Here is a 22,713-nt window from a genome sequence, read left to right on the forward strand (position 1 = left end):
TGTCTCTTACCCCATATAATATTTCTCTGACCCCTCCTGCTGCTTTCCGACGGCTTCCTTTGGCAGAGGATGGCTGGGGGAGAAGGGAAGCGGATATGCACTCAGCATCCCCTTTCCAGTAAGAATCTCTGCCCTCAGGAAGAAGGGTGGCCCTGTTTTGAACCTCGACCATGGGCTGTTTCTCCGTGGTTCAAAGGGAGTGGTGCTGCGTGTGTTAGAGCGGCTGGAAGGGGTGGGCAGCGCGGGTTGTTGGGCACCTGTCTGCTTTCCGCTCTAGTTGGGGAACTGGCGCCACGGGAATGCCTGTGCCGGAGGGTTCAGCCATGAAGCATGCTGCAGCAGGGCACACGGTTCAGTCTGGACCTTTGCAAGCCACATACTGCTTCTATGGAAACTGAGTTTTATTCAGTGGGAATTGCCTCTCTTCCCCCAGAGCTGAATTTGGCCCTCTGAGTCAGCCTTGTATCTAATTCAACAAAGTTCTCTGTGTCTTACTGGAAGAGTCACATGAATGTTTCACTGTAACTGGCCCCTGTTTGTTTTCCTCGGTAATGAGAAAAATCAGTGAAAATATTTGTGTTCCGAAGGGATTGTGTAAAGCGGAGACCAAAGCCTGTGCTGAGCTAGCAGAGCAGTTTGGCCAAGCGCTAGGGCATGGAAGTGACCTGGGATCTGGCCCATGCTGAGATGAGACCTAGCAGAACTTCTCGCTGCCTCCCTCCGCTGGTCGCTGGTTGGCGTAGCTGGACTAGAGTCCAAGGCCCTGTGCTGTTCTGTGGAGTCGGTCACAGCTTCATTTCCAGAGCCAGGAGCAGCTGAGGGTCTGGTCCCTCCAGCGTCGCTAATCCCCTGGGAACCTAACCTGTGTGTAAAATCTCTTCACTGAGCCTTTAACCTTCACGTTTCTCTTCGTAACCAAGAGGGTAGAAACATACTTGTGTAAATGAGAGCTGAGATTTGCCAATTCCCACGTGTCACTTGAAAACCCAGTGTTCGGACCTGGCTGTACTGTTCTTCCTTGTGACACTCCTGGCCAGTGTGAATGGGGCATGGGAGAGAGGTACCATGTGACACATGCAGTATGATTTAGGGTCCTGTCTGTAGGTAAGGCTAAGAGAGAAAGCACAGGCTCTGGGCTGCATAATAGTATGTTGCTGATTCCGGGGTGGGGGAGGCGTGCGCACGCACGCCTGGCACCCCTCCCTTTCCCACGAGGCTGGGCCAGTCTTGAGCTGCCTTCTGTACTCTCCGCACAGCATGGGATCACTTCCTCTTCGGACACCCCTGCAATGGGGGGGGGGGAGCAGCCGGCCTCATTCTCGTTTCATTTGGGACTTTTACCACGTTGCTGCTGGTTTGCCAGATAAGAGATTAGGAAATATTCTCTGTGCTAAGGCACAGCGGCTGGTGATGCCAGTGTCTGAAAAACGTTCAGTCTCCAGACGACTGACCCTCAGGTGGCAGGAGGCCGGGGGCTGGGCTGACGACCCAGCCGTTCCGTTCCGTCAGCCCTATGGGTGGTGGTTTGAGAGGCGCCCGGTGTGCTCTCGTGCAATGGGGCGTTTTGCTCTGGGCTTTAGGCAGTCGGTGATGCATTTCAGTAACACTGCTGCACCTGTGCTGTGAGTGACAGCAAGGGCCGGCACCCGCACTTCTGTGCTTTGCCGCATTGCTGCTGAACATACGCAGCAGCCACTTTTCAGACCAGCTCACCTGGGGCCAGGGTTAGCCTGTGCTGGCGTCCAACCTCCACTGCAAAAAGGAACGAAGGTGCGGGATGGCTTTCTGGCTGCTGCCCTTAGTGAGCCAAAGTCAAGAGTTTTGTTACAAGCTGAACCGCAGTGCAAGTAACTGCCCAGCTGTATTAAAAGGCTGACCCGCTGCCTCAAACAGAGGGCTGCATGGGCTTTGCAACACGCTTCCTCCCTAAAACAGACGCTTTGCTGTCGGAATCTTTTGCATTCAGATCTTTGTGTTGTGACACATCAGGAAAGGAGCCCCGAATGATAGGAAATAAACACAGGGCAAGATTTGTGTAACTGGGGTAGACTCTGAGGTGCTTTGCTACATGTAGCAATAGCAGGCTTTCTGTTTCTTGTTTTGCATGTCACGTAAAACCAGAACCCTTGCTAGTTTTACAGAAAGGGCCACTTCTGCCTTTGATCAAACCACTGCTTTTCATGTGCTATGTGAGATGCTATTGTAACGGAGGGTTCACTTCCTCTTCCAGTTGTATTGTTTATACTTTAAAGGCACTTGAGCATTTCTGGTAATCTAATTGAAATCATGACTACATATTCATTTGAAAACACAGCACTGGAGCTGCATCTCGGACGAGTTCTGCAAACCAGTCTCTTGAGATTTAAGTCCGGTTTCCTTTCCAGGCAATTCCAGCCAGGGCTTTGACCCGCAGTGTTGTTCCTGTAACTGTAGTTCAGTTAAGTAATCCAGGATAGCTGTAAGGCTCAGTCCCTCAAAGCCCCCGCCCTGGGCCCTTTGGCGAGGTCATGTTTGGGTTCTGAGCACGTTTCTCCAGAATAAGCAGGCCCAGTGCCCTGGGGCGCTCGTCACTCAGCGGTTGGGCAACTTGCCTCCAGTTCGTGTCACGTGGCGGGCCGGGCTGGGTCCTTGGCGACGTGCCCCTCTGGCCAGGCAGAAGCTGAGGCTGTAGATGTGCCCAACCTGGCGAGGCTGGGAGAAGACGGTCAGACTGACTTTTGGGACTTTGCCTTGTAGGAGCAGGAACAGCTTTATCGGCGGGCAGCCGTGGTGTCGTCCTGTACGTTTGAGCAGCCCAGCCGCTGCGTGAAGCTGTGGGTGAAGCTGGTAACACCTCTGATTAAGAACTTCTTTTGAAAGGAGAAGGATCCTCCTCGGGTGAGTGGGAAGCTGCTTTGCTCCAGGAAGAACTAACGCGGCAGGACGTGCTGCTGAGTTGATGGCGCTTCTGAATGCAGCCCTGCCCTTTGTGAGAGGGGCGGCTCGGAGCAGGCAGTCCGTCCCGAGGCCTGTAGCTTTCCCTGGCAGTAATCTGGGCACCTTTAGGGAAGGGGGAGGGAGGAATCCAGGTTGCCCGTGGCATTGGTAAGACTTTTGCTTGGGAAATGTCTCGCTAGTCGTGGGGACGCAGCCTGGGCAGGGCGGCCAGTGGGCGATGCCAGCTGCTCTTAGCTCCCCTGCCTGAGTTGGGCGTAAAGAGGGGGAGAGGTCGGCGTAACCGCTGGCTCCTGCTCTGTGAGGTTAATCCCATCCCGCCGAGGGGACTAGCCGGAAGGCAGCACCAAATGTTGGCCAGAAGGCCGGGTGCTGCCTTCCGGCTAGTCCCCTCGGCGGGATGGGGAGGCCAGTGCAGGCTGGAGCAAGGGCGCGTTTGTCCTTCACCTCCCCTCAGCCCTGGAGAGCCCAGTTGCTTGCAGTGGCTCTGTGCCTGCCCCTGCCACAGCCGGGCAACTGGCTCCCAACTGCGTCATATCCAGCGAGGAAAGAGCAGCCCCCCGAGGCCTCCGATTGCCCCGTCAGGCCTGGCCCACAAGCATCCCAGCCCTGTAGCCAGAACTTCCCTTCACTGCTCTCTCTTGGCCCTCGGCAGAGACGACGGCACCGCCCTGGGGGTTTCCCCTTCTGTCTTGGGCAGCTGCTAGCAGACGTGCAATAGCAAACTGCTCGGTGCAGTGGTGCCTGGCCCCGGCTGCCGGCGCTGAGCAGAGGTTCCCTGGCTGGAGGTGATGGGAGTGGCATGAGGGACTAAAACCCTTTATTCTCCAAACAGCTGCTCCCTGAGCGCTTGCTCCGGCGTCGGCCACAGTGGCTCACCTCGGGGTGGGGAGGGAGGAGGGGAGTTAGCTTTCATGGTCCCTGCTAGGGACGTGAATGTTAACCAGTTAACCGGTGGGGGCTGGAGCAGCTCCCTGCCTGCCATGGATAGAGGGCTGCTCCAGCTCTGTGGGGTCCACTGCGGACAGGGGCTGCTCTGGCCGGGCAGGAGTGACCCCCCCCAAACAGTATGTGAGACGGGATTTTACATCCCTTGTCCCCAGACAGCAGCCGCAGAGAGAGGCCCCAGCCACTGGTGGCAGGCCTGAGAACACAGCCCCTTGCCCCCAAGTGCCCTGGAGAGCCCCATTTCTCACCAGTCCCGTCTCAGTGACTCTTTTGCAGGGCTGGGTGTGTGTGGCCTTGTGGGACACAACTGCCCCCCACCCCCGGGGAGCACCGTGCCAGGTGTCACATCTTAGAAACAGGAGGCCGCTGGCTTCCCACCCAGTGGGAGACCGGGGGTAAGCGGAGCCCAGCCAGTGTGCTTTATGCAGCCTGCGCACGGGGGCTGAAGGGTTGAGTGGGGTGCCCTGTGCCCATGCTGCTGCTGGGAGGTGCAGCGTAGCCCTGAGGCCGGTTACCTGGCCTCTCCTCCAGTCTCTGCGCCGTTGGCAGTTCTCTAGGGCAGGGACTGGCACTCCAGCCTGTGGCTGTGGGGACCCCAGCTGGCCCATGCAAACTTCGCTTGGCATGGAAGAGAACAAGGAAGCTAAGCTGGCCCTTGCTAGTGCTTTCCATGGGCTGCCCTGCGGAGTACGCGCCCGCCGGCGGCCCTGCAGCCCTCCGCAGGCCAGGGGGTCACTCCCAAGCACTAGCGGTCGTTCAAGTGTATCATTTATTGTCACTGTACAATCTAGGGGGTGCAGACAAAGAGCTGGGGGGGAGTTGACTGGTGGGATTAGCGGCGAGCTGGGCGCCGCTTGCTTTGCGGAGGCAGGAAGACTTTACACCTGCAGGAGCAAAGCTACAGCCGCAAGGATCCACTTAGCCGGCTTCTCTTTTGTCTTCAGGTTGAAGGTCCAGACGTAGGTGGGGCCTCGCATGCGTGTCTTGTAGACGGGGCACTCGTACACGTTCTTGGTGTCCATGCGGTCCACGGGGATGGCTCTGATGAAGATGACTGGCATCGAGGGCGTCAACTCCTTCAGCCGCGCATCCGTGATAACCCCACTAGGAACGTCCCAGCGAGCGCCTGCAGTGTGACGGCCAGTCAGTGAGGGGGCAGCCGGAGGACCAAAGGGCGCTGCAGTAGCCTGGCCTTGGTTCCCCGGTGCCCAGTTGCCTTTTCAGAGTGACTGATCCTGCGCCTACAGAGAGACTCTAAGCAGTGGGGTCAGTGCTGCCCTTATTCCCCTTGCACCGGGTGGGGGGGGTAAATCGAAAGGGGCCTATGGAGTCTGTTGGGCACGGCCCTGAGCTTGACCCTGCCATGGCCTCCTGCCTCTGCTGGCGAGCCCCAAGGCTGGCAGAGAGAACTCTAGTCGCTGCGGCCTCGCTGCAGCTTGGAAGAAACGTTTTGCTGGGGGAGCAGGGAACGGCCGCCGGTCGTGGGGATGAGTGCTGCCCTCTGCTGCCCCGTGTCTGACACTGCACAATAAAGGTGGCTGCTGCCCAGTTGGCGCCTGGCTGCTCTAGTCTGTCATTTGCACTTGATAGTTCAGAAATGTGCATCTGTCCAGCTGGGAGTGTCTGTCAGGAGCTCCTCATAGACTTCAAGGTCAGAAGGGACCATTCTGATCATCTAGTCTGACCCCCTGCACAGTGCAGGCCACAGAATCTCACCCACCCCTCCCAGAATAATCCTCTCACCTATGTCTCAGATATTGAAGCCTTCAAATACTTTGAAGACCCCAAGATGCAGCGAATCCTCCAGCTGTGATCTGTGCCCCATGCTACAGAGGAAGGCGAAAAACCTCCAGGGCCTCTGCCAATCTACCCTGGAGGAAAATTCCTTCCCGACCCCAAATATGGCGACCAGCTAAACCCTGAGCATGTGGGCAAGACTCACCAGCCAGACCCCCAGAAAGTTCTCTAGTAACTCCTAGCATCCCTCCGCTGGCCTATTCCCACTGATAATGAATGGCCAATTAGTTACCAAGATCCTGTTATCTCATCAAACCATCCCCTTCATAAACCCATCTAGTTTAATCTTGAAACCAGATAGATCTTTTGCCCCCACTGCTTCCCTTGGAAGGCCGTTCCAGAACCTCACTCCTCTAATGGTTAGAAACCTTCGTCTAATCTCAATCTCCTCCTCCCCGGGAAGAGCTAGGACCACCGCATTGCTAGGCAGTGTCCTCTGAACAGAACTCAAAGCCAGGCCAGGGCAACGGGATGCGCCTGGAATTTGATTTTCTCATCAAACAAAGGGAGGGGCTGGCAGGAGCGTGATACTGCAGGATGGCCCCAGGGGGCAGCCAGGGCCAGAGATGGGGACTGAGACAGCTACCCCCCACTGGGCTGGCAGGGAAAGGGGCAGCTACCCCCCACTGGGCCGGCAGGGGGCAGGGAAAGGGGCAGCTAGCTACTCTGTACTTTCTGTCCCCCAGGCAGGGGACATGTGCTCCTCCCCCTGCTGCAGTGAGGGGGAGGGCTGGGGGTGTCCCCTGTCCCTAAGGCACCCAGTCCCACTCCAGAGCAAGGACCTGCGCAATGCTGGCAGTCTGCCAGCTGCAGGACGGACAGCCTGGCCAGTTTCCCGGCACATGCCTGGGGCGGACAAGCGTGGCGTTCGGGGGCGCCGGAGGAGGAAGCAGGGCTGAACTGCAGCCTGCAGGTGGCGTGGGATCCTCCCAGCTGCAGGTGCGAGGAGAGAGCAGCCTGGGCCTGGGGAGACGGCTGCATGCTGCAGCTTGGTCGAATGCGGCCGCAGGCCAGGCCTGGCTCACGGTAGGACCAGCCAGCGTGGGGGGAGGGTCGCGTTCAAACCGATTTGAGATGCAAGCGTTGTTGCCAAGCCGGCAGCCCAGCTGGCGGAGCCTGTGGCTCCCTGGCTGTGCGGGAGTGAGCCCGGCTCTGGCATGGGCAGGGAGGGGCCCTGTACCTTCCATGAACAGCCCGTGCACGTAGGAGCCTTCCCGGGGGGGCGCCGTCATATCCTCCCGGTTTTTCTTGGTCACTTCCACGGAAAGACACATCTTGTCGAGCGGCCACTCGTTCTTCCTGGCCATGGACTGCATGATGGCGGTGAGGAAGGACTGGGGGTTGAAGAAGCCGGCCAGCCACACGGTTGTGGGCAGTGCAAAGTCAGTTGTCCAGGCCTCGAGTTCCTGAGAAGCAAAGCAGCAGCAGTTCAGGGCTCTGGGCTGTGCACAGACCTGCCCCACACTAAGTTCTGCTGGGGGGGGGCTCAGTAGCCAAGCAAAGTGACTTTCAGCATGAGCCCCCCCCCCCAAGAAACGAGCAGCGCTGTCGCTCGGCTCTCAGCACCTGGGCCTAACTTACACGTGCGCCCGATTCCCCAGGTGTGCTTGGCCTGGGGGTCAGCTCTGGGGCGTCTGCCACGGCTCAGAGGCCAGCTCAGTTTGCACGGCCTGGCCTCAGCCTGCACAGCACCAGGGAGATCGGGGCTGCGCCTGGCATTGCTATCTCTGCAGCTCGTGAACCGGTGGTGCGAGGCAGTCCCAGGCCCTCTTCCACGTAGGCCACAGCCTTCGGTGGAGGAGGCTTTGAGGGGCTGCCCGAGGCAGAAAGACGCCGTAGTACGCACCCGCTCCCTGCAGAGTCCCTCTTGGGTCCATGATGCTGCAGGGTGTAGGGCACCCATCTCTGGATTAAGGCTGTTTTCATTGCTGGTGCTGCACCCGTGCAAATCTCAAGGGAGGTTGTGCTTTGCACCCACAAAGTTCACGCTGGTTCCGTGTAAGTGCAAGCTTTGTTGGTGCAACGTGCAGCTCTTGTGAGCTACCTTTGGGGTTTGCACTTTGCAGTTCCAGTAAGCGACTGGCATGGAAGCTGGAATCCGAGCCCCTGGACTGAGAATTCGGGTGCTCTCCCTTGCCTGGCGTGGCTGTTTGTGCCACGGGAGAGCACCCCCGCCGGCACGTAGGAGGAAAGAGCCACGCGTCAGCTTCCCTGCTCTTTGGCAGCCCCGAGTGCCAGGCCCGCTGTGAGACAAGGGGGCTTGTCGCCTCCTGGGAGCCTCAGGCTCAGCCCTCCACACTGGAGATGGAGCCATGGCAACCTCAGCAGCTGGGGGGCTGGGCTTTGGGGAAGCGTTTGAGCTCCCAGGCGCCTGTGCATGCCCAGCCCTGGCCTGCCAGCACTGTGTGGTCCAGGGCGGGTGAGTGGGGCGTCCCTGAGCCGCGGGGGCTGCAGCACGGACTCACCCGCACGCGAAGCAGCAGGTCGGCGTACCAGGCTCCCAAGCCGAGCAAGGAGGGGTAGGCCCGGTTCGTCCAGGACTCGGGCACGTTGTCGTAGAAGAGAGCGTTGGACAAGTCCTCCATGTCTGTGGTGATCGTCAGCTCCCCCTGGGAAGGAGCCAACCGGGGGCAATGGCGTCCGAGCCCCTTTGCCAGCACCGCTCTCGCCAAGATGGCGCCCGGCGCGCCTTACACCACTAGGCCGCGCTCCCTCTGACACGGCACCTTCCCTTCGGCCCCACCCTCACGCCTGCCGCTTTACAGCAAGTGCAGGTGAGTTCTATTGCTGGCCTCCCCCAGAGGCCTCTGCAGGGCAGTGGTGCAGCCTGGCAGTCGGCTGCGACGGGGCCTTAGGGCAGCAAGACGCGGTCCTGGCAGAAGCAACTGCCCCGCTATTTCTGGCCTCCTCGCTGCCGTGGGTTCGCCCTTCCAGAGGGAGGCAGGAGCAGCGTCTGCCTGCCGACCCCCTGGGCGTAGGGCGGGCGCCGGAGGCAGAGCCGCTCCCTTCCCCTCGGTATCGAACCGGAACGGACGCGTAGTTCCACCGGCTTCCTTTTAACGGCGGGCGTGCCTGACCGTCCCCGCGTGGCCGCGCCGGTGTCACGCACCTTCAGCCCCAAGTTCAGCTCCTTCAGCGAGCGCCTGATTTCATTGGTCAAGATGTTCATTCTTTCGCACTCCTGGAAGGCCACCACCACGTACGGCGTCTTCTCCGCGGCTTTGGCTATGATCTCCAGCATGTTGAAGGGCTCCGGCAGCTTGTCAAGGATCTCATCGAGGGCTTGCTTGACCTGTAACACGTAACGGCGCCGCAGGGCAGAGATGGCCACGCATGCCACGGGGGTTCTGGCACCCATCGAACAGACACAGACTAGCCCGGACTAGGCCTGCTGAGGGCCAGGGAGCAGGCGTGGACGTGCCCTGCGCAGGCTGGGCTCCGAACCAGCTCCGGGCCATCAGCGATGCAGCGGGAGTGACACAGTCCACCCTGCACGCTGCACCTCTCAGCTCCCCTGGGGCCGGGCTGGCACTTGGCACTCTGGCCATGTGCCCGGCATGGCTGGAGAACCCCACCTGGTCCTTGGCAGCTGGTGAGCAGAGGCCACCACAGAAGTGCGCTGCAGCCTCAAGCTGGGGCAGGGGCGGGGGGATCAGTGTCTTAGCAGCAGCATGTGGTTGGTTTTGATGGTTGCAAACGTCACCTGCTCATAATCGGCCCGTCCGTACCTCTCCGCGGCCCGCCTCAATGTGCTGAGCTGAGCCCCCCCGCACGAGTGGTACGGGGCGGCACCTGCTGGGATCCTCGAGAGGTGGCCCAGGCAGGACTAAGGATTATCCCAGCCAGGGTCTGTCCAAGCTGCTCTCCAGCGGCGCCAGGGAGGGAGAAGCCACAAGCGCCTGGGCAAGTTACTCCCGGGCGGAGCCAGTGCCAGGGACCGTTTCCGGCGGCCCAGCCTGTGTGGCCTTGGCTAGCGTAAGCCCTTTGCTGCTCGCCCCCAGAAGCAGAGAACAGTCCCCCCCCCCCGATCCGCACGCAGCTGAGCGGAACGCCGCCGCCTCAGGTCGCGCGCCCACCCCCGGGTGCGGCTTGTGAGCCCCGTGCCGGAGGGCCGTCACCGGTGGGGGCCGAGGCTACGGCAGTAGGGAGCTGCTGGTGGGCTTGTTCCTTCGGCCTTGGCAGCTGGGTTCCTGGCTAGCGCCGAAGGACGAGCCCCCCCTACCTTTTCCTCGCGGGACACCCCCGTCCCTCCTCCCGCGTCAGACTCCTTGGGCTGCATCTCCAGAACGGTCCGGAAAAGCTTTTCGGACGTGACCGTGAGGAAGCCGATCTCGGCGTTGGGGTGGAGCCCGTAGAGGTAGGGGCTCTCCGGCGGGAGGTTCTCATCGATGTATTCGTGGTAACCCTACAGCAGGGCAGATACCAAGCAGCGAGTGACGCCCCAGAGCCTCGACAGGGCTCCCCGAGCTCCTCCGGCCGGGGGCAGGCGTCTCCTGCATTGCAGCCTGGGGCGAGGCCACCCAGCTCTGAGCTGCCTGCCTTGTCCTGCCCCGCCCGGCGTCACTCGCCCGTTCCCACTGACGCGCCTCAGAGTCTCCGTCTTGCCTGGCTTCTGGCACGGTGCAGCCCATCCCCCGCCATGGGGAAACCATCCTCACCTTGTAATCCAGGCTGGGTGGCACTAAAAAGCCTGGAGCCAGCGTCATTTCTCCCTCCAGCATCTCCACCCGGATGTACTCGCCCAGGTAGGTTCTGCACAGCCTGCGGTCCCAGTCGTCTGTGATGTGTCCCCCGTACATAATCTCTCCAAAGAGGTAGCGCAGATCGTCCCAGGGCACCTGGAGGAGCGGCTCAGTGATCCCAGGGGACGCTGCGGCCTCACCTGTCCGGCTAGCAGCGCTGTGCCCCCGGGCCAGGGCCAGCTCTGAGTGCCGGGGGCCAGGTTCGCCCAGCAGGAAGACAGCCCCTGAGGGGCGGGGGAGCCTTATTTCCCCCCGTGCTCCCATTCAGCCCAGCTGAATGGGGCGCAGTTTGCAGCAGCAGGGCTCCCCTGGCGTGGTGGCGGGGGAAGGCTGTGCCACCTTTCACAGGGACCCCCGAGACGCGCGGGAGCCAGGCTGCCGCACAGCCTCCCGCGGGGAGTCGCAGGCTGGCTGCAAAGGTTCCGCGCCGGGAGCTACAGCCAGCGGGGCGAGGGCAGAGGCCCTCCCCCAAACCTGTGGAGCCCCCCGCAGCGCAGCGCCTGGCGCTCCCAGTGCTCCCCCTCCCCCAGCAAGGAGTCTAGCAGCTGCTGCCGCAGCTCAGTCCCACCTTGACGTTGGCCTCCAGGTAATTGTAGAGCACGTTGATGGAGATGGTCAGGTCTCCGTTGTTGAACGGGTAGGACCGATTCCAGCCCTGCGCCCCGAACTTCCGCCTTTCCGCCACCACCGCGTGGAAGTAGCAGAGCGCGAACAGGATGCACTTGAACTCGATTTCCTTGGTGCACATCTCCAGGGTGTCCTGCGGGGGGGGGAAGGCGCGCTCGCGAGCAAGAGGAGACCTCGCCCGTGGGCGGCCGGGCAGGCCCGGCTTCTCCCCACTAGCCTCGCGAGCGGGAGCTGGGCCTTCCTTACCGCAGGTGCCTCAGCTTACCCAGCGTCCCAGGAACCCCCAGGCTGCCTGCCCCACGCTCGCTGCCTGCCCATTCCCGGGCGAGAGGGGAGGCCGGGCCAGGCCTGAATGTGCCTAATGGCCTCGGGCCGGTGCTAATCCAGTGAGAAATGATCTCCAGGCTCACTAACCTGCCCCTGCCCCGGGGGTTAAAATACCCCAGAGTCCCAGCAGCAGGAATTACGGCTCCAGCCGCCGGCCCCGGGCAGCACCCATGGGCCTGAGGCCTGCAGAGCCGGATGGTCAGTGTCTCTGGAGCGGTGCTCAGCCACCCCTGGGTGCTCTGCAACTCAGCGTCCAGGCCCAACGGTGCTGGGTGGCGGATCCGCCCTGTTTCCTTCCTCGTTGTCCCTCCGCGCTCTAGCCCGGACCTGGCTTATACTGTATCGTACAGTGCAAAACGGGGGGGGAGCCTCCAAGATTTTGGTGAGTGGTCAGGGGCCACTATGGAGGGGGAGCAGGGTCTGGGATGGAGGCTGGGTGCAGAAGGGAGCTCAGGGCAGGGGACTGGGGTGCAGGAGGGGGCGTGGGGGAAGAGGGGGCCCTGACCTGGGGCAGGGGATTGGGGTGCAGGGTCACTAAGGGAGTTGTGACCTGGGGGGAGGGGAGCAGAGGGTGTTAGTGGTGACCTGATGCGCACGGGAGGGGAGGGGGAGGCTCGGCCCGGCCCGGCTGCCCCCCTCCCGCGTCCGGCCGCTGGCTCCCGCGTACCTGGGTGAAGAGGTCCAGGGCCTTGTGCAGGTTGGCGTGCATGCCCGTCGGGGGCTCGTTGGTAATTTTGATGGCGTTTTCCAAGAGTCCCTGAGGAATGATGTGACTGTCCGGCGAGGGGGCGGGCTCGGCGCTCATGTACACCCTGTAGTCCTCGTGGCTGCCGGCGCTGTAACGCTCCACCTTCTTGTCCAGCGTGCCCAGCCACTTGGCCACGAGGTGGATGTTCTGCGGCAGACGCCGGACGCTGAGCCCCGGGGAGGGGCAGACGCTGCCGCTGGGGGCCCCGCCGCCTGCTGGGACTCGACACCGCCGAGGAAGCTGCCCTCCGAGGCCGGGGGGGCCCAGCCCGTCCTCAGGACGTAGCCCCATGAGCTGGTGAGTGCAGAGCAGGGCTCCCGGACCCCGCTAGCCTGCCCCAGTGACGGGCTTTCACGCCCGCAAGCACCCCAGCTCGCTGCTCCTGGGAACGGCTGGGGCCCCGGGCCAAAGGAGGGTGGGGCTCCGCAGCTTTCCCCTTGGGGTCGGGCGGTGAGTGTGGTCGAGAGAAGGGCCCGGGTGGAGCCCGCTGCTGTAGCCGGGGGCAGCGCCCATACCTGTAGGATGACCCAGTGGCCTTGCACAGCAGCCACATCCAGAGCGTTTTCGGCCACGATTTCCTGCCCTTGCCCTAGAGACACGTTGTGGATTTTCCCGTTGTCTATGGTGAAGCCCAGCTTCTGGCCTGGGGAAAACCCAGCAGCACGCACGTCACCGCTCTGATGCTGGACTGCCGGGCAGCGCCGGCTCTTTACCGCAGCCGCGTCCAGCAGCGCCAGGCCCCGGGCCGGCTTACCCAGCGCCTCGACGTCCTTCAGGGGGTCCACCCCTGGCGAGAGGATGAAGAAGATTGCAGTGGACGGGCTGCACTCTTCGTAGGACTTGGAAAATTCAACACTTCTGCCTTCCACGTACTTGCTGCCCATTTTCTCTTCCACAAAGTTTCTGTGCAACAGACGTGGATGGAGCCTCAGTTTCCAGTCCCCGACCGTCCGAGGGCCGCGCAGGGCAGGCCGTGGGCTCCAGCAGCCCCTGGCAGGCCGGGTGAAGCGCACTCGGTAGGAAGGGCGGGGAGTGGAGCAGAAGCCAGAGTCGTGCCCACACACCCAGCCGGAGCTCTGGGCTCGAGAGCAGAGCTGGGAACAGAGGCACCGGGTCACACAGTCGGCCGGCGCTGCCCAGGCAAGTCCTGGGCCGGATCCACCCCTTCACCAGGACCCGTTAGCCCGCTCCCGCCCCCGCCCCTCCGCTGCTTCCCGCAGCAGGCCCGTGTCTGGCACGTGGCTCCTCTGGGCCAGCAGAGGCGCTGCTGTGGCCTAGGGCTGGGCGTGTGGGGAGGCAGGCGGAGCCAGGCCCGTCCCCCGCCCCGTTGGCAGCCCTGGAAGGCCCTTTGGAAGGCCCGCTGGCTAGCATACGCCCTGCCGGCTCAGAGCCTCTCCCCCAGGCGGCTGCCGCCCGCCCCAGCGGGTCCATTGCTCTCCGGCCAGCCCGGGGGCTCAGGACGGTACCTGACGGCGTAGGTCATCCGGTCCGGCCTCATGCACCGCATCATGCACAGCTTCTGCAGCGCTGACTTGTTCTTCCACTCCTTCGGGAACACTTCCTTCTCCGGCGCCTCCGACTCCACAAACTTCTTCCACCGCTTGGCCGAGCCTTCGATGTCGCCGTCCAAGTTCTTGAACTCGTCCATTTCTGAGAGGACCTTCGCGTGCGGGAGACGGGGAGCCACTCGAGCCTTGTGCCTGGGGCCCGGCGGCTCCCCACAGGCTGCGCGTTGCTTAGCGCTCTAGCTCCCGCCCCGGCCTGTCCCCTTTTCTTTGACTGACAGGAGCGATGCCCTGTCCAATCTCAGCTCGGCTGCGCGCTCGCGGCACTAACCCCTCCTTGCTGGCCCCTGGGAACGAGCCCTGCTGGGCACTGGGGGCCGTGCAGGGAGGGGGGAGAATTTGTGATGCACCCAAAATCGGCGCAAACGGTCAGTTTCACACGGTACGCGAACAGCTGTGCGGGGCGATTACGCAAGAAAAGGGAGCCCCTTGGCCACCCCCCTCCCGTGAGAGCCCCTCTTTGGAGAGCGGCTCCCTGGCCGCCCTGCGCCCCTCGCAGCTTCCATCTTCGCCACTTGTGGATGGACCTGTCCCTCTGTCTAGGGGCGGGGTGGGCTACCCCCAGCGCCTGCCCGCGGCAGGTCCGGCATACGGGCCACAGCTGTGCCCCGGGTCAGTCACGCGAACACACGTGGATTTAAACACTGAGCCTTCCACAAGCAAAGGGGACTTGGTCCCACCGCAAAGCTTCGGCACTTTACATGCTACCCACGGGAAACGCCTTCCCAAGGGACACTGGCTACACCACGCCACAAACCGACTGCCCCTGCGGCTGCCCTGGCTGCTCGGGGATTAGCTGCGCACTCGGCCTGAGCTTGGGTCAATGCTACTTTCAGATAGCGACTGCAGCAATGGGGCTGTCTGTCGCAGCAGCCTTTTTCAGAGCGGCGGCTCTGCAGGGAGCTAGTTGAACCAACTGGCTTCCGTAGGTTCAGTCTCCTTCTGCTCCTCTTTCAACCCGCCCGGGCCTGGCCCCGGTTCACTCGCTGCCACGGAGCAGCTCTTACACCAGGAGAAATTGACCTTCCTCAGACGCACCTTAATCCCACCCCACCCTTGGGACAGCAGAAAGTCCACAGGGGACGTGAGTCCAGCCTTGAACGGAAAGCGCAGAAGAAAGTCCAGTTCGACCGGGTTCACCTCTTTCTTCGTGAGCAGGACCTGAGGGGAAGCGCGGCGTCAGGCTCTCGCACACGGCGGCTCGCAGTGCTGGGGCCGCGGGCGCTGCAGAAGTGGGGCAGACGCGGGCGCCCAGAGGAAATGGGCCTGGACCCCAAGCTCTGGTATTGCGGCTCTGTGGGGCAGGGCCGCCTGGCGCAGTGCCACTGGACATGTGACCAGATGGGCACCCCCAGCACGCTGGGAAAGGCATGTGCCCGCTCAGACGCGCCCAGGGGAAGGAGGAACCCCTGCGGCTTTTGTGCTTGGCACATCTCTGCCAGGCTGGGCCTGCCCCCCACGCTGCCCGGCTCAGCCCTGTCCTGCTGCCCCGACCGGGCCAGCCCCTCCTTGGGACTCGCCAAGCGCCTCCCTCTGCCCTTTGTGTTCCCCCACAGCCTCTGGACGCCCCCCCACCCAGGGGTGCGGGCCCAATGCTGTCCGCAGGGCTCGGTGCACACTAGCCCACGGGACAGCAACAGGACCACTCCCCCCCTTGGCAGCCCCAGTCAGCTCTGCAGGCCTTTTGCCCTCTTCAGGGAGCCCCCAACGCCGCCCCTGTGCCTTCAGCGCTCCCCCCATGTTGGCAGAATGGGCCTGGGGCCTAGCACGCTCGGGGGCCTGCGGGCACCTATGGCCCCTGGGGCCTGAGCCAAAGTCCCTGAAGTCGGGATCCCCGTGGAGCAGTGGACGTCGGGCGTAGGCTCTTTGGGGTAGCGTGGCGCCGTGGTTGCCCAGCAGGGCATGTTCACACACAAGCCAGCCGGTCACGGAGGCCACGGCTTTGGCTTTGGCTTGGGCTCACAGAGTCGTTAAAGTCTGTGGCCCTTGCAACAGTGGGCCGGGAAAGAGAACTGGCCACGGGAGTCTGGCATCTGCAGCTGGAGTCAGGCCCCATTTCCTTGGTGTGCGGGGTCGCAGCGCCGGGCGCGAGGAGCTGGGCCTGGTCCTGCAGGACAGGGCAGGCTGCAAAACCCCTCCCGGCAGGCCAGGCCGCTGCCTTGGCTCTGCCATTTTCCCTGCAGCTCTGAGGTGAAAGTGCCTGGCAAAATCGTCGCCTTAGTCATGACCCTTGAGAGCCTTGCCCCAGAGAGACGCTCTCGCCCTGTGGCCCAGAGCAGAACAGGGTTAGCAGCGGAGGCTACCTGAAAGGAAATCTGGGCCATGAAAATGAGCTTGTCTCTCTCGAACAGGCCCCGGGCTGTGTACACGAAGACGGAGTAGGTGATCTCGTCCGTCAGGTTCACCACCCGCTGCTTCACGTCCTCGGCCGGGACCGTGCGCTGGATGGCCTTCTCGAAGACCACGTTGAACGCCTGGGCGGAAAGGCCGGAGATGGGGGATTTGGTTGCTGGCATCGGGAAGTCGTCCCTGAACTGCCTGCCCCAGCTGCTAGTTACCTTCAGTGAGAACTGGTAGATGGGGTCAATCTTGTTGAGGTCGTTCAGTATGAAGTACAGCAGGGACGCCCTTTCTGCCGCCGGCCTGTAGCTTTCTCTGGCCTCGTTAATTTTTATTTCTGTAATTTTAGCTTCTCGCACCTTAAAAACAAAGGTAAGTTTACTCCGGCCCCTTTGCGTGCCCTGGAAAGCAGCACGTCTCCCCAGCCTCGGCCCTGCTCGCACGGCGTTTGCTAAAAGAAACTCGGCAGGTTCCCCAGCACAGCCTGCAGGAGCGCCGGGCAGCTTGCTTACTTTTTCCTCAATTTCCATGGCTGTCCGCTTTGTGGTCTCCAGATTCTCCACCAAGGCCGTGTCTCCCAGGAAGTTCCCTGATGCAGCAGAGAGCCGGGCAAGCAAAGAATCCTCCAGCTCCTTCAGGAAAATCTTGAACTCGTTTTGGCTTTTGGTGAGATGTGCCTACAGCGTCAGTGCAGAAGAGAGGGCAAGAGGTCAGCAGGGGCTTTCAACCAGAGCGTTCAGTGTGGGGGATTTAAACGGGGCCCGTTGGCAGGTACAAGGCACCAGTTAGCAGCGTCCCTGGCTGGTTTCACGTGCGTTGCCACAGCGGGGTAGTTTATAGTCTGACTAGCATCTACAGCTGCCGAGAAAAGGGCAAAGCTGGTCCCTCACCTGCTGGTTCTCTGGGCGCGTGTCCTGCACGTCTCTTTAAAATCCATTTGTGGGGTCTGCTCAGCCCGCTACTGCCTGAGAACGGCGCTGGGCCGTTATCCCTTCGTCCTCCAATCCCCCCGACCCCCCAACCTTCCCCGAGCGCCAGACCGGCCCCTGCCAGGCCTGTTCCGCCCTGGAGCGAGGGCTCGGTTCGATGCTTGGCAGCACGTGCCACCAGGCCGCGCTGACGGACCTGCTGCTGCCCCTCCCCCCAGGCCGGGAGGTAGCTAGTCCGGCGGTCAGGTGTGTCTGCTGGTTCTGCCCCACCCGGTGCACCTGGGACCCACCCGACACGTGCCATGGAAGGAGCAAGTGCAGCGGCACAGTCTCGCTCTCACGGGCCCTGGGGCTTTCCTGGGGAAAGGAGCTGGCAGAGCCGCCGGCCGGTGTCTGGAAAAGCCAGCGTGTCGGCTATTTGCAAGAGAAGCCTGGAGGGTCCACCGCAGTGCCAGCACGGGGAGGGCCCTGCCCGCGGGGAGCCTAAGGCCACCCTAGCAGGGGGCTGTCCAGCCGGCTCTGAAATTCCTCCAGCGACGGTGACTCTGCAACCCCCGGGCCATTAATCCCAGGGCCCTCCCCCCCGCAGGCAGGATGCTTTTCCTGCTGCCACCTTGCCGGCCTGGGGAGGGCTGGAACGACCCCCATGCTCCAGGCCCCAGCCCTGCTCCGCCCCTTGCCCCAAGCAGTGCAGCCCAGGGCCAGCGGGGAAGCAGAACAACATGGCCCCGGCTTGCTCTGCTCTCTGGCCGCGTGGCTCCACTTCCCACCAGCGAGCGGGGGCCAGTCCTGCCCCTCCCTCCAGTGGCATGGCCTGGGGTCGCGCTGCTGCTGGTGCATGCGGTGCAGGGGCAGCGAGAGGCTTTGGCCCCGGCCCCTGGACTCTCCTGCCCATGGCATTGGGGGGCACATGCCCCCATGTCCCCGCATGTCGCCAAGTTGCTACCTTCAGCTGCTCTAGATCGGGCCTCTCTTTTGCCACCACTGCTGCCAGCAGCTGATCCTCCAGCCCGTCTCTGGTCACCAGGAAGTTGATGAGCGTGCACTGCGCCTGCATCTCGGGCTTGTAGTGGGGGTTGAAGTATTTGGTGTGCAGGATGAGATGGAAGTCGGGGTGGTACTCCACCTCCTTGTCCCCGATCTTAATGTACCTGCTCAGCCAAGGAACCAAGCCACTCTTGGGATGTGCAAAACCGATTGGCACCCCCCATGCGCTAACGGCAGCGACACCCCAGGGGCTGGGAGACGGGTGCCAACTCCCAGTGGACTGAGAAGCTTTGCAAAGGCCGCCTGGCAGGCTCCCTTCAGACCCCACCCAGGGCTACACTAGAGGAGGCATTGGGGAGGTTTTGGAACAAACGGACCAGCTGAGCAGTAACAAGTCACCAGGCCAGGTGGCATCACCCAAGAGTTCTGAAAGAACTCAACTAGGAAACTGCGGAACTCTAACGGGGGTTTGTAACTGGAGAAAGTGAATAAGGAAAAGTGATTCAGTTGTTCCCACAATATAAGATCTAGGGGTCACCCAATGAAACGAATAGGCAGCAGGTTTAAAACCAAAGGAAGATTTTTCCTTCACACAGCACACAGTCAACCTGTGGAACTCCTCGCCAGAGGATGTCGTGAAGACCCGGAGTTTAACAGGGTTCAAAAAAGAACTAGACAGATTAATGGATTCATAAATCCATCAATACTTATTAGCAGGGCTCGACAAATGATACAATCGCCTCGCCCAGGGCAAGTAGATTTCAGCTGCGCGCCCTGTTTATTCGCGGAGGGCGCATGTGCAGTACGGGGCTGGCGAGTGGTTTTCGCCGCCGTTTGTCAAGCCCTGCTTATTAGCCAGGATGGGCAGGGCTGAGGGCTCTAGGCTCTGTTTGTCAGACCCTGGGAATGGGCGACAGACAGGGATCACTGGATGGTTCCTGGGTCTGTTCATTCCCTCTGGGCACCTGGCATTGGCCCCTCGGCAGCCAGGATGCTGGGCTGGCCCCCTGTGGCTCCCATCAGGCAGGTCAGAGGATGACTCCCGGGGGTGTTGGACCAGGTGTTAAGCCCTTTCTCTGTGTCAGCCGCTCTGACCCCCCCCGGAAGGGCAGGGGCGTTTTCAGAGGCTCTGGAGCAGTGTTCCGTGGCACAGCGGTGTGCTGCCACGGAGCCCAGCAGAATTCAAAATGGCCATCGTTAAAGGGGCAGGCGACCTTTTTTTTTTTTGGTTCAATAACTTTCCCTTGGCCATTTTTTCCTCCTCAATAACTTTCCCCCTGACCCTTTTCCCCCCCAACTTTTTTTTTTCCTCAACAAAAAAATGCTTGGTGTTCCCCATTAAAAAAAAAAATTGTTTGGTGTTCCTCGGTCTTAAAAAGTTTAAGAAGCACTGCTCTGGAGGGAGGGAGAGGCCTGAGGAAGGGCTGGGAGGGCCAGGGGCAGGCGTGGAGAGGGGCCCAGGCTGCCCGGGCGGGGAGGCGCTGCCATTTGGGGGAGTTACGGTGCAGCCTAAGCCCTGGGACGGCTGACGTCAGGCGTGACGCTGGTAAAACACTGGCCAAGGGACTCGGGGCGGGACTGTGCCGTAGTGGGGGTAGCTTGCTGGTTGCTAGGCGTGGGCTGGGGGTGACCCCACTGGCTGCTGCCTGTACCATGGCCCAGCCCAGTAGCTGATGGGACAGGGACGTAACCTGTTACCCCCCCAGGGAGAGGACCAAAGGGAGGTGGAATGTCGCCCCTGGTGGGGGGCAGGGCTGGAAGGGACGGTCTTTAGTTTCTGTCTGGGAAGCAGGGGAGAAGGAGCTAGGGAGAGGGGTTGGGATTGTAGGGCCCAGCCACCCCCCATCTCAAGGGGGGGCACTGAGGCCTCCTAGCCCAAGTCCCTGTAACCAGATGACAGATGCTGTGTTGGATCCTGGAGAAGCAATGAACTCCCCCTGTTCTACTGGCTGGGGGAGTCTGTTCGTGCCACTGCGGGGGTGCAGGAGACGGGGGACCCCAACGCGCCGTCACAGGGACCCCCCGGGAAGGGTGGTTAGTGCTGGTCAGAGTCACCGGCTGCGGGCGTCTCCAAAAGGCCGGCCGGCCCCGGCCCGTGGCCCAGCCCAGCCCAGCCCAGCCATGTGCCTCCGGGCAGGACGCACTCCGGGTGCCTCGCACGTACTTCCCCTTTTTGATGGTGTTCCTGCCCAGCAGCGGGTCCAGCACCGGCTCCACCGTCTCGCCGATGTTCTCGATGAGCAGGGTGTGGCCGTCAGAGATGGCCTGCTCTATGATATCCAGGTAGCTGCAGCACAGCAGAGAGGGGCCTGAGCCGCCGCCCCTCCAGCGCCCCCCCCCCCCCCCCCCCCCCGCTAACAAGCTGCCTGCCAGATGCCTTTCAGCACACGTAGCGGCTCCAAAAGGGCCCAGCAGCGAGAATCCCCCAAAGCACCTTGCCTTCTCTAGGGCCCTGCAGGAGCAACGCTCCCTCTAATCTGTTCCGTGTGCGGAATCAGTGCTGTTCTGTGCCCCGAGGCATGAGGGAATGTGCACCACCAGCAGCCCCACACACTCAGCTGGGGGCGCTGGAATCTCTCCTAGGACTCAGACGGCTGTTTGCGTCAGGGTGTACCCTGAACCAAGCGAGGGGCATGGCTACCTGGGGGCCGGGGCAGTCTGGGCGGAGGGAGCGCGAGGGGAGCAGACGGGTCCAGACGGGGGTGCAGGGGCCTGTGACCCCTCCCCCGAGAGGACTATCGCTGGTTGAGCCCGCGCTGCGCTGTGTCTCTGGGAAGCAAACAAGCCTTCTAGTCTGCGGCCGGCCGGAGAGTCCCGTCTGGCTGCGGAGGGGGCGCAGGGCCGGGCTCCCCGAGGCCCGTCGCCCCCGGACTCACCTCCTCTGGCCCAGGCGGATCGCTTTCAGGTCCTCGCCGTACTTGTTCTTAATCCACTTCAGCCCCTGCAGCTGGGCGTCCACGATGAGCGGCCAGCGCTCGGTGTTGCACAGGATGGTGGCGTTCTCCGTGGACATGCGGTCGCTGGGCAGCCCCTGGTTGTTCCAGGTGGCCACGTCCGCGTCGTCCGTCAGCAGGCTCAGCGGGTCCAAGCCTGGCGTGACCGGAATCGGCACCTGCAGCACACGGGAGTCTGGGACGCGCCTGCGAGCGGGGCTGCCCGCGAGGCTCCAGCCCGGCAGGACGCTGCTCACCAAGGCCAACGAGGGACTGAAAACCGAACCCGCCAGGCCCTCCGCAGAGAGGGGCGCCCCCTCCCCGGGGCAGGGGAAGGGGCCGGGGGGCGGTCCCGCCACAGAGCCCTCAGAGGGGGCGCCCCCTCCCCGGGGCAGGGGAAGGGGCCGGGGGGCGGTCCCGCCACAGAGCCCTCAGAGGGGGCGCCCCCTCCCCAGGGCAGGGGAAGGGGCCGGGGGGCGGTCCCGCCACAGAGCCCTCAGAGGGGGCGCCCCCTCCCCGGGGCAGGGGAAGGGGCCGGGGGGCGGTCCCGCCACAGAGCCCTCAGAGGGGGCGCCCCATCCCCGGGGCAGGGGAAGGGGCCGGGGGGCGGTCCCGCCGCGGAGCCCTCAGAGGGGGCGCCCCCTCCCCGGGGCGGGGGGAAGGGGCCGGGGGGCGGTCCCGCCGCGGAGCCCTCAGAGGGGGCGCCCCCTCCCCGGGGCGGGGGGAAGGGGCCGGGGGGCGGTCCCGCCGCGGAGCCCTCAGAGGGGGCGCCCCATCCCCGGGGCAGGGGAAGGGGCCGGGGGGTGGTCCCGCCACAGAGCCCTCAGAGGGGGCGCCCCCTCCCCGGGGCAGGGGAAGGGGCCGGGGGGCGGTCCCGCCACAGAGCCCTCAGAGGGGGCGCCCCCTCCCCGGGGCAGGGGAAGGGGCCGGGGGGCGGTCCCGCCACAGAGCCCTCAGAGGGGGCGCCCCCTCCCCGGGGCAGGGGAAGGGGCCGGGGGGCGGTCCCGCCACAGAGCCCTCAGAGGGGGCGCCCCATCCCCGGGGCAGGGGAAGGGGCCGGGGGGCGGTCCCGCCGCGGAGCCCTCAGAGGGGGCGCCCCCTCCCCGGGGCAGGGGAAGGGGCCGGGGGGCGGTCCCGCCGCGGAGCCCTCAGAGGGGGCGCCCCATCCCCGGGGCAGGGGAAGGGGCCGGGGGGCGGTCCCGCCACAGAGCCCTCAGAGGGGGCGCCCCCTCCCCGGGGCAGGGGAAGGGGCCGGGGGGCGGTCCCGCCACAGAGCCCTCAGAGGGGGCGCCCCCTCCCCGGGGCGGGGGGAAGGGGCCGGGGGGCGGTCCCGCCACAGAGCCCTCAGAGGGGGCGCCCCCTCCCCGGGGCAGGGGAAGGGGCCGGGGGGCGGTCCCGCCGCGGAGCCCTCAGAGGGGGCGCCCCCTCCCCGGGGCAGGGGAAGGGGCCGGGGGGCGGTCCCGCCGCGGAGCCCTCAGAGGGGGCGCCCCATCCCCGGGGCAGGGGAAGGGGCCGGGGGGCGGTCCCGCCGCGGAGCCCTCAGAGGGGGCGCCCCATCCCCGGGGCAGGGGAAGGGGCCGGGGGGCGGTCCCGCCGCGGAGCCCTCAGAGGGGGTGCCCCATCCCCGGGGCGGGGGAAGGGGCCGGGGGGCGGTCCCGCCGCGGAGCCCTCAGAGGGGGCGCCCCATCCCCGGGGCAGGGGAAGGGGCCGGGGGGCGGTCCCGCCGCGGAGCCCTCGGAGGCGCTGGGCCAGGCTCTTCCCGTGAGTGCCAGCCCACGCGCAGCCGCCGGCTTTCCCCTGCGGCACGGCACAGCCGCGGCGTTGCGCTGCGCTGAC

General features: G+C 63.6%; 2 protein-coding genes across 6 annotated transcripts in view; one reads left to right on the forward strand and one right to left on the reverse strand.

The window, feature by feature from the left end:
- Window positions 1-5,436, forward strand: part of PGS1 (phosphatidylglycerophosphate synthase 1) — a 31,825-nt gene extending 26,389 nt beyond the window's left edge. Inside the window, exons 9-10 of the mRNA XM_075904163.2 lie at window positions 2,737-2,877; window positions 4,827-5,436. Of these exons, the coding sequence (XP_075760278.2) occupies window positions 2,737-2,856 (120 nt within the window). The 3' untranslated portion in view covers window positions 2,857-2,877; window positions 4,827-5,436. The remainder of the gene's footprint in view (window positions 1-2,736; window positions 2,878-4,826) is intronic.
- Window positions 4,633-22,713, reverse strand: part of DNAH17 (dynein axonemal heavy chain 17) — an 88,733-nt gene continuing 70,652 nt past the window's right edge. For 3 of the 5 annotated variants that reach the window (XM_089771948.1, XM_075904149.2, XM_089771947.1), the window contains 18 exons: window positions 20,821-21,056; window positions 20,109-20,231; window positions 17,904-18,108; window positions 16,541-16,705; window positions 16,247-16,387; window positions 15,992-16,162; window positions 14,727-14,849; window positions 13,590-13,783; window positions 12,878-13,026; window positions 12,639-12,766; window positions 12,043-12,270; window positions 10,990-11,181; window positions 10,338-10,517; window positions 9,902-10,084; window positions 8,789-8,971; window positions 8,145-8,288; window positions 6,860-7,085; window positions 4,633-5,008 (listed from right to left, as the gene is read on the reverse strand). In XM_089771948.1, the coding sequence (XP_089628074.1) occupies window positions 4,761-5,008; window positions 6,860-7,085; window positions 8,145-8,288; window positions 8,789-8,971; window positions 9,902-10,084; window positions 10,338-10,517; window positions 10,990-11,181; window positions 12,043-12,270; window positions 12,639-12,766; window positions 12,878-13,026; window positions 13,590-13,783; window positions 14,727-14,849; window positions 15,992-16,162; window positions 16,247-16,387; window positions 16,541-16,705; window positions 17,904-18,108; window positions 20,109-20,231; window positions 20,821-21,056 (3,219 nt within the window). In that variant the 3' untranslated portion in view covers window positions 4,633-4,760. The other 2 variants (XM_075904151.2, XM_075904152.2) reach the window with 2 other exon arrangements.

Source organism: Pelodiscus sinensis, chromosome 20 (assembly GCF_052426305.1).
Source record: "Pelodiscus sinensis isolate ZL-2025 chromosome 20, ASM5242630v1, whole genome shotgun sequence".
Classification (NCBI taxonomy): Eukaryota; Metazoa; Chordata; order Testudines; family Trionychidae; genus Pelodiscus; species Pelodiscus sinensis.